General features: G+C 32.3%; 1 protein-coding gene across 1 annotated transcript; it reads left to right on the top strand.

Annotated features, from left to right (window-relative positions):
• Positions 1-351: 351 nt before the first annotated feature.
• LOC106055818 (uncharacterized) lies at positions 352-10,925 on the top strand. The gene is made up of 3 exons (XM_013212290.2): positions 352-513; positions 1,164-1,373; positions 4,691-10,925. Exons 1-3 carry the CDS (start codon positions 484-486, stop codon positions 5,891-5,893), a joined length of 1,443 nt encoding a protein of 480 aa, XP_013067744.2. The 5' UTR covers positions 352-483; the 3' UTR covers positions 5,894-10,925.
• The last annotated feature ends 271 nt before the right edge of the window (positions 10,926-11,196 follow it).

Here is an 11,196-nt window from a genome sequence, read left to right as displayed (position 1 = left end):
ATTGACACCCCTGGCCATGACAACCTTTGAAACTAGAACTATATAGGCAGCTAGTATATAGGCAAGTAGGCTATATTAGTGCCTATAGAGCTTAGGACACACAAGAAATATTTAATCTAGCGCTGCTCGTTATATATCTAATATCTGGACTTATGAAAGGCTCCAAAAAGGTCCATATCTCAACTAGGGCCTTTTCAAGCCTATATACGGCACTGGATATAGACTCAAGTACTCAAGGTCTAAATCTAGAAACTAGATCTAGATTTTATTTGTATTCTAAATCTAATGTAAGCTTTTTGTTACACTCCTTGCAAGAGGGTCAGAGGTCATTGAGCTGGCTTGCACCGGCTGTGCTAAATGGCAAAAATGGCTGCGGGTGCATGACCTCCTTCTTGATGTTCCTATACGAGACTAAACTCTTAGTCTTGAACAATTACTGAATGGAATTTAATGAGGTGTTAAACATGATACAAGTGATAGATAATGAGAAGATTAACTATCAACATGTTTTTAGTAAGTGAATATTTAAATCTAGAGTCTAGATCTAGAATCAAGAAATGGTCAAAAGTAACTGAGTAACTCAGCCTCAGGACTCAAGTAACTGACAGTCACAGTGACAGTGTTACAGTCATTATAAACTGACTTAGAAAGATGACTTGACTGACTTGGTCACAAGTTGGTGGTCTTACCGAATTTACTTAAGTAAGGAGTATACTAACAGTAACTAACTTACTTGACTGACTTGGTGTTCTTACCGAGTCCAAGTAAGGAGTATACTAGGCTAGGCCTAACTAATAGTAATACTAAGTTGATCTAGAAAAATTTGAAGCCACATGTATGTGATGTAGACATTGTAGATTATATTCATTATTATTATTATAATAATTAATAATTATATTAGTCAGCAAACTCTCAAGAGTAAATTGGAGTATTATTATTATAATAATTAATAATTATATTAGTCAGCAAACTCTCAAGAGTAAATTGGAAAGACAATTTAACTTGTATTAGAAAAACTATTTGAAATGTTCAGACTTAAAAACAAACAACTTTATTGTCTTCTCAGCTATGTTGCAAGCAGCCTTTAATTGGCTAACAATATAAATTGTAACTATAATTATAATTTAACACTACTCTGATTCTACTATTATATTGTATTTTAGGCTCGCCCAACACTTGTCTTGGCTGCTATACTCACTTTGTGCATGTGCTCTTTACTTGTGAGCATGTACTATATTCACAACATTGCCATGGCTTCACCCTTAGACCTGATGAAAGCCAACAGAATTGTCAGGCTGAATGGAAGAGTTATAGGAGAAGATGAATCACCTGACAATGCTCATTCCCAGTTGGATTTATTTAATTCATCAGAAGTAAGTTACATATAGTTGTCTTCTTTTTGAGATTACAAATGTTCCTTCAAAAAGGAAAATTATTGTGTCTTAAACTTCATAAATATAAATTTTGAACTTTAAAATGCACTATTAACGCAAGTGAGTTCTGGAAACTGAAAATTCAGGACAGTTTTTATCCCCACCCAGCCTGATATTTGAAAGTGAAAGTGGCTAGTCTTTGTTCTGGCTCAGTTTAAACCATTGTAAAACAACACTTCTCAGAAATAGGTAATAATTAAATATTGATACTTGATACATTTGATGGAGGTGACTATTTATAAGCATTTAAAAAAAATATTTGTACAAAGCTTATTAAATATCAACTGACTCTCAGATAAAAAGTTTGGGCACATTATTTCTCCCACACCCAATGTCAGAACATGTTGAAGTTTTGCACAATTATTTCTTGTACCTGACAAAACCAGAATCAATAAAAAAAAATTAGCCAATTAGTTAATTAACTATTGGTAATTAATTTTTTGGTTATCGAACAAGGGAGAGAAAAAATAATTTAAAATGTGGTAGCATAAGTTGAATTAGTCTCCTTTAAACTTTAAGTAGGTTTGAAACTAATAGTAGATAGCTATAAAACCTTATATTTTCATAAGCACTTTGCTGGCACAGTGGTTAGTATATTGGCTTGAGAAGGCTTGAGCTCTCAAGTTCGAATTCAAGTTGTACAACTTTTTTTTTTTAACTTATAAAATGCATTTAAAAACAATAACAGTAACATTTGGTAGATACCCCTTCTTCCTCCCCCACTCCCCAACTGGTCCTGACAAGTGATAGGATCTTAACCTTCTTAATACGATGCAGCTGATATATCGGCCCAAGGCTATTTGGCGAAAAAGACGACACGGCCGATATATTGGCTGCAATGTTTCCAATCATAAGATAGGCTAGCCAGTATATGTATCAGCCAATCAGATTAGTTCTTACTATTCTTATACATTCGTACACTTTAATGGCGGCTTCCTTTGCTTTTTTTATACAATAAGTAATTTGTTTTCATTTTTTTAAGTTAGCTAGAGTGTACAAATTTCAAAATGTCAGACTCTGAAATTGATGAGAGTATTCTCACAGACTCTGATTGTAGTGACTCTGATAGCCCCAATAATAATCAGGGCTGTAATTTGGAGGGCTTTGAAAGTGATAGCTCTAGGTCTAGTGTAGAAGATGCCCATCCATGGTTTAGAGTTAGGGGTGAGGAGCTTGATAGAGATGACCTATAAGAGTTTTTGGAAACTGTTGGCCCTGTAAATATGCCCCAAGGGATTAGCACCCCTCTAGACTATTTCATGCTTTATTTTACTTTAAATTTAGTTCAGATGTTTGTTAGGGAGACAAATAAATATGCTGCCAATTTTCTGTCCAACACACAACTTAAAAGAAGATCCCTGGGTCATAAATGGGTGGCTGTCACTGTGGCCGAAATGAAGGCGTTTATTTCCATGATTCTCAATATGGGTCTGATAAGAAAGCCAACCATCAAATCCTACTGGAGTAAATCTAGCTCTCAAATAACACCCTGGTTTCCCCAAGTTATGAGTAGGGATAGGTTTGAGCTCATCCTGAAATTTTTTCAAATGGTTTGACCCTCTGATAGTTTTTCTGATATAAACCCCATAGAGAGATATGCATTGATGAAAGCCTGATAGGTACTAAAGGCAAGACTCAGTTGATTCAGTGTCTACCTAATAAACATCACCATAAATGGGGGAATAAAACTTTATATAAATATGCTTTGCGATTCTGTGACAGCCTATCTCCTTGGATTTTTTTTTATATAAGGGAAAGCGAGATACCATCAATGACCAGGCAGACAATGAAAGAGGACTAGCCTACAAAGTTCTAATGATATTGCTGAGATTGGGCTCATATTTGAGGAGGGGATACCACCTTTTTATGGACAATTTTTTTACTAGTATGCCACTTATCCGGGAAATGGCTGACCACCATACCCATTTGACAGGAACTGTTCGGCGCATCAGAAAGGAACTCCCTCAAGGTCTAAAAGCTAAAATGAAACCTGGTGAAATCATAACATACAGGCAAGGGGAGACACTGGCAACAGCATTTACTGAAAACAAATCCCAGAAAAACTCTGTATTGCTCTTGTCTACAAAAAATAAAGCTGATACAATGGATGTTCCTGTTTGGAGAAGAGATTTACCACAAGAAGGAGATGCACCACAGACAATAAAAAAAACCAGTGACAGTTTTAGATTATAATAAGCACATGGGTGGAGTGGATCAGACTGACATGATGCTTTATTTTTATCTAGATGAAAGAAGGACCATCAAATACTGGAAGAAAGTAACTTTCAACATTCTTTCCAGTATGCTGCTCAACGCCTACATTTTGTACAAGGAGCATGCAACCGGCAAAGTTATTAACAGATATGATTTTAATACTTCTGTCATTGAAGCCCTTGTCCAAGTACACATAAGCAAGAAAAATAGCCCTGAGGCTGCCATCTAGGAGCTGGGATATGCCCCATCCCCAACAATGGTGAAAAAGACTGCTCAGTCTGTAGTAACAGAAAAATACCTGTGGGGAGGAAAAGAAGTAGAACTATGTGCCAGAAGTGTCTGAAGGGTCTCCATGGGCCTTGTTTCTCCAAACATAAGTGTTAGGACTTATTGAAGCCTAAAACCACTTAAAAATTCATAGTTTTTGTAACTCTTTTCTGTTTAAAGAAAATAAATTTTTTTAAATGTTCGCATAAATTAATCAAATTAGATGAGTTAATTTAAATAAATGTAAATATTTTTGTTGGACTCTTTCAAATTGTATTAGTTCATTCATTTCTGTTCAATAATATATATATAGATATAGTTTTATGTATATGTAAAGTAATTAGTTTATTTGTTATGAATTTTTTTGTAAGAGAAGTGCTCAGTCTGGAAATAGTGCTCCGTCTTTTTGGCACAATACATGCTAAAATGCTCCCTCTTAATTTTAATACACTAGCAGTACACACCAGCTATGCCCCTTGATTTGTTCTGATAAAGCTAAAAGCATGCGATTGTGCTAAACAAAAACAATTGGTAAAAATAATATCTATTGTAACCAATTTATTATTCTTAGTTTAGATCTATTACAAATTTAAAAATAATGATTTATACAAACTAATTGATTCATTTAACTTAATATAAGCTTTTTTTTTAAAGTTATTTTTTTTTATTAATTTTGCTTGTTCTATCATAATCTTTCATTTGTTTTTAAATATATTAGTAATAATATTTTTTAGAAATTTACTTTTCAATACAACCTTTAATTTATAATTCCTCAGAACCATGATGCCAATGCTCACCCAGTACTAAATGACATAGATATTGCCCTGCATATTGAAAAAAGGAAAGCGAAAAAGGGTCAAAATGAAGATGCTCATCTGCCTAAAAAGATTAAAAAAGAAGATATGTGGCCAAGCCATGAAAAGGCACAAAAACGAAGAAAAGCCTTTGTTCCTTTGGCCATGCAAATTTACAACAATCCCCAGAGAACAAGACAGAACTGGAATGGGGAAAGATACATAGTTTATTTATGCCACAGTAACTTAACTTGTGCTGGTTGGGGTGACAGACAGCACGGTGTACTGTCAGCGTACCTCCTGTCCATAGTCACCAACAGAACGTTCAAAGTGGACATGCAGAGTCCTTGTCCCTTGTCTAAGCTGTACCATCCACGACTGCTTAACTGGAGAATTAACCAGTCAGAGCTGGAAGGATTGTCTAGCACTCACTTGTACGCCTTAAATGACCGTCGCTTTCGTGAGTCCATGAGAGAGATAGACTTTGATGAAGAATATCCTCAGGATGTTGTGTACTTGACAACAAACTATGATTATTTTTATAACCTGAAAGCTAATCCCAAATACAAAAGTATTTTTAAACAGAAGATTAAAGGTCGACCAAGACCGATATTGTTTGCCGATTTGTGGCAAAGTATATTTAAAATGAACAAAAGAGTTGTTAAAAAATATTCATCAGCTCTGAAAAATGCCTGGCCTACCAGTCAACACAAACTGGCTTGTGCACATATCCGCTTTGGAAGGAATCCAACAATTCCAACTGACTCAGACATTAGAAACTCATTAACAACAATAAAACCCTTGTGGTCTTACCTGGATAAGCATTCTGATCCACTGAAATATCGGATGTTTGTAGCCAGTGACTGGCAAGGCTTTCGGGATAAAGTCAAGAGCATGTATAGAAACATAACTGTGGATGTGGAAGGGGACATCATTCACATTGACAAGTTAAAAGATCAGCGCAGGCGGGACAATGTTACCAGTCCTGTCGTCCTAGACGCATGCTCTGGATTTGAGAAGGTTATTGCGGATCAGTATGTTTTAAGTAAATGTGATATTCTTTTATTGACTTACAGTGTTTTCGGCAAAGGCGCTGCTTATTTAAGGAGGTCAAACAACGACTTGTACCTGATGGAGAATGGTACAATAAAACCCCTGATTTTGTTTGACGAAAGGAACCATTGAGACATATGGTAGAAGTGTTCATCGTTTTGGTGGAGGATTTATAATTTGTCTTTCACATGAAAAGTTTAATGTTTAAATGCAATTGTTGTAGTTTGGCAGTACTGTTCATACTAAATGTATACACCTCATGTTTTTTGTTTGTTTGTCTGAAATTCATTAAAATCATTTTGTAGGATTTAAAATTGCTTGTTGTTTCTAAACTAAGCTTAATAAATTTTAATTTTTGGTGCATTGATATTGACATAAGTTATAATATTTTTTCAACCCAAATAATTTGTGTGAATATTTTATTGCATGCATTTTTATTTCTCCTTATTTTAAAGGACGTGTACAGACTATTTTTTTTTTTTTGAAAACAAAGAGCATCTTGTTTCAAAGGTTTTTGTTAGAAAAAAAAAAAAAGACATTTCATAATTTTGAAAGTGTAAAAATGTGTTCAAAAGTTTCATTTCATTGACTCTTTCGTACTTGTTCTTCTTTGACTACTTGTGACCCAATGCATTGCTGGGTTTATAAACTCTGTGTTGATTTTTAATTGACATGAAGTCTACTATCCTTTTGACTTTTTATCTTTACCAAAAATGTTAATATTTTGATGAAATGATTAACATTCTGGAGCTGATGAGATATCATTATTCCAGCTTGTCTAAAACACCTTAATTATCTTGTTTACTTTGCATTAGGCCGACTATTAGTCCATAGTCTATCATATTGATTCTTATCTTTGAAATGTCCAAAATACTTTACTTTCATCATGATCATGTAAATCATTTGGTCATTTATAGATTATTAGAGTATCTCAATGCCATTTGGCCAGATGTGAAACTATCATCACTGTTTACCTGAAACATATTCCAAATCAAAATAAGACTTTTTGTCAGATTTCAGGATCACATATTTTTATATTTCTTTTATCAAGCTGCATTGAGAAACTTAATTTCTGAAAAGAATAATTGATACTAACATCACTTAGTTTGTACATATACTGATGACAATATCATGAATAAAATGGCTTGTTCATGACTCTAGCCTTTGAGCTTGTATCTGCTCATGTTTATATATAATATATATTTAAACTTTTTTTTTTCACACGGACTGTGATTCACACTCAAAACTTGAGACGTGCAAATCTAAATGACTGGTGTTTTGTAATCTTGTCATGATATTTGTTTTATCATACATTGGTAAGTATGAACTGAATTGAGGAGGCCTGTTTTGTTTACTTTGTCAGTAATTAACCCCACAAAAGAAAACAACAACCAAGACATCATGTTGTCCAATTGTCTATTTCTTCTTTTTCTTCCATTTTGTATTCATCAGTTTCGATTTTCGAAAAGAACAACTTTACTTTTTTTTTTTCCTCATTTTTGTAACTCTTCTGAGTATGAAATCACGTAGGTAATTCTTCAGTTCACTATGACTCTCTTTTTTTCTCGCTCTCTGGCAAATATTTTACTTATGATGAGAGAGTATATTGTCTGTAAACAATACACTTCAAAAAACATATTTTTGTTTAAAAAATGGTGGCATTTTATAGTAATGTATTCTAATTTCCATGTATTAGTGATTTTGTTCATCTCATACTTAATCATTGTGAGCATAAAGATACTTATTCATATCTTTTTTTCTATTTTGTTACAGTTGTCTATTAAAATTATTTCAAATAAAAATTTATTCTTTCCATATGCTGTTTAAATCTAGTCATGTCAGTTAACAATATTAAGCTTTTTATAAAGTAATAACAATAAAGAAGATGATTTTTCATCCCAGAACTCAACATCCACAAATGATGTGTGCTTTCATAGTTAAATGTCTATAGCTGAGTTTTTTTTTTGTATTAAATGATTCCTTTGAAATTGTAACAAACTTTGAGGACAAAATTATTTACCATAAGTTTTGAAATGCAAAGCATTTGAAATTTAAATACAGAATAACTGAGCTAATGATGTTTTTTGCAACAGATCGTTGTTTTTTTTATGAAGCTAAGCTTTTATATAATTAAATTATTGCTATGAAATGTTATAAAAGGATTTTGAAAATGTCTTAAAGAAAAGTTTTCATTGATGCAGAAAATTTGCCAGAATGAAATGGAATAGTAGGTAGTCATGGAAATGAGTTTCATCAGTCGAACTAAAATGACAAAATCTGCATATTTATTGCATAAACATAAGTTGTGAAAATAACCAACACAGTGTATATTAAGTATCAGTCCTTTGACTCAAATGTCAACATTAAGTAAATGTTTAAGACACAAATACAATCATAAAAGCTAATAATTGAAAAAAAATCATCCCATTTTGTGGTATTTATCTTAGATTATCACACAGTTGTAGACAAAAACACTCCTCCACACATTAATTGTGAAATCTTTCTAATTTTGATAGAACTAGAAAAGTTTTCTACTTAATGTCTTAAGAAAGATTTAATATTTATAATTTGTGTAAATTCTTGAGCTTTTATAGCTAGAAAGCTAATCAAGTATTTCAAAAGTAGGTTTTTGTATAATTCACCTATTGGTTTATGTCAAGTCAATGTCATCACTGGACCATGTGAGTAATTTCTGTGAATGTCTGATTATTGAGGTGAAAAATATTTTGGTGGCATGGCTTGTTACACTACATCATCCAGCAAGCATCTCACATTCCTAGAGGAGTAACTAAACGGAACCGTTGGATTCCATTGTGCCATCATGATGATTTTATAAAAAAATTGGTTGAAAACATAATTTCTTTTATAATTTTTTTTTCAAGAAATATGTTTTGTTTTTTTCGTAGACTGCTTTCTTCCTCAACCCTTTTTTAACAGGATTACTTTTTATTTATTTGTTATTAATGCTGCTAGGAATAATAGTAATTAAATGATTTTGTTTCCTTTAAAAAAGAATAAAAAAAATAAGTTTTTAATATAAAAATAAATTGACATTCAAAACTTTTCATTATATCATTAGCATTGTACAGTACACGTTTTTGTTTTAAGTCTTACTATAAGCTTCTTCATTTATTTGTAAAGAACTAGTTGTTTTAAAGTATTATATAGTCTGTTAGGATAGAATGGCTTCTATTATATTGTTTTTGAATAAATCAGATTTCTCTGAGTTATTTTTTTTAAAACATCGCAGACTGGTACAGTAAACAAAAAAATAGTTCATCATGAAAAACTCAATAAAAAGGATCGCAATGGCCTTCTATTTATGCTTCATTTATTCATTTCACTTTGTGCACATTGAGATTTTTTTTATGTGGGGTCTAAATCCTAACCCTAACCATTTGCAACAGCCTCTATCATTGTTTCAAACATCCATAGCTAATAATAAAGAAATGTCTACTATATATATTTGCTGTAATGTTTGTTCCCTGATGACAATCAATAAATAGAAGCAATTCTACTAGAAACTGACTGTTGAAGTTTGCGAAAGATTAATTTACTAAAATATGCACAAGTCTGAGTTATTTTTACAACTTTAGATGCTTGCTATTTTTGATGAAAATTGTTTTAAATACATGCTAAAAATTTAGATACAGTGATCCCTCATTTTTCACAGTTGATGCGTATCAAGACCATGAGTGAAAACCAAATTTTCTTGTAGTAGAGGAAAGATATTTTTGATGTATTTAAAAAGTATTTGGACTTTTAAAACTCTTCCTGTACTGTTCCTAATCCACCCATTGCATGAACCAATCATTTCTCAGCTGGAACTACATGTGATATCCTACCATTTTTTTTTTTAAAATAGAGCAATTCCTGAGTTGTGATTTGGCGGATCAGTAAATTTCATTCGGATGTTGACGTGAACAATACATGTACTGTGTGTAAGAAATACTTGTCAATGATATATTTTGTCACCTACTGGCCTAGTCTAATACTTGTAAATTTAGAATTTTTTTTTTAAATACCTTTTTGGTACACACAATAAGAAAATATTTTAGGCACTTAGTTTATGAAATACTTTACAGTACACAATTTTTTAATTTTTTTTTTTAAGTAATGTGTGTAATTTAAAAGATAAAAACACTGCTTTCATGTACACACCTATTATATTCTATTGCAAAGAGATGCGTAGGGTCCACTGCATTATATAAATTAATAACATAAAGAACAAGAATTGAACTTAAAAGAAGAGGAAAAGGATTGAAAAACAAAATCATAAAGATTTGTGCATTGAAAAACAAACTCTTCTTTGAGGAGAATAGGCAAAAGCAAAAAATATTGACAGTCCAAAGATTAATTAGGAATGCAGTATTGTACGTGTCTACTCAGCCCCAGCTCCGACCTACCTACTTTGCCACATCAACCCCTGTGAAAAAAATATTGAAGTTGCAAATCTGTGAAAGATGAACTGGGAAATAGCGAGGGATTACTGTGTATGCTATCTTGATGAAACATAGGGTACTTTAATGAAATGGATTTTTTTTTTTCAGCCTCTTGTTTGGACGCCTAACAAATTGGTTTTAAAAGGGTGATTGCATTTTGCATTTCCCAAGACACTAGTGAAAGATACTAGTTTTGAAGTCCACTGGCCAGAGAAAGCTATTTTACACTTCTGAAAACATTTGTTTTAAAATAGTGAAAGCTGTACTCTTTATTTTTTTCCTCTATTTATAATTTTTTTGTAAAACTTTTTGAGGTAAATCATTGGACTTATATTTCTTAATTCTTTTTTTTTTTATTCAAATACCTTCCATTGTTGATAGTCCTACTGTTTGGTGTATTAGACATTGTACATAGTCAACCTTATTTTGTAACAGAGGTCACTCACACCACCAGCTGGTCAAACAGTGATAATGATTTAGACATATTTTTTCTTAGAGCTACTAAAACTGATCTTATTGATGCAGATCTTCAATCTGATGACATTGATGTCAAGCTGGATGTTTTATACATGTCTGTACCATAACCATTTCTTGAATCTGAACAAACCAGTTTCTAAACAAGTGAATTGGTAAATAGGACTTGATCCCTCTATCTTTGTTCTATCTGATAAATCAGTCACATTTGATATTTGTTTAATAAAGATGGTGACATAATGCATACATTTCACTGTGTTTTGTTTCTTTCATGACTTTGTATGTCCAATACAACTTAAAATCAAATTGTTCATGTCTGAGATGTTATTTGGCTGCTGAATAAAGATCTTTGCGAGCCTTGAGGACCATGTGATATGGCCATAGAGTTAGCAGGTCACAGTATGTTCCAATATTAATCCTTTCTAATCTCTTCATTTATGATGCAGTCTTTGTATGTCTTTGTATGTCACTGTTGCCAACTGAAAAAAAAAAAAATTGAGATATAATTTATCTATCTGA

Source organism: Biomphalaria glabrata, chromosome 15 (assembly GCF_947242115.1).
Source record: "Biomphalaria glabrata chromosome 15, xgBioGlab47.1, whole genome shotgun sequence".
In the NCBI taxonomy this organism is placed as follows: domain Eukaryota; kingdom Metazoa; phylum Mollusca; class Gastropoda; family Planorbidae; genus Biomphalaria; species Biomphalaria glabrata.
This window is presented reverse-complemented; position numbering and strand designations above follow the sequence as displayed.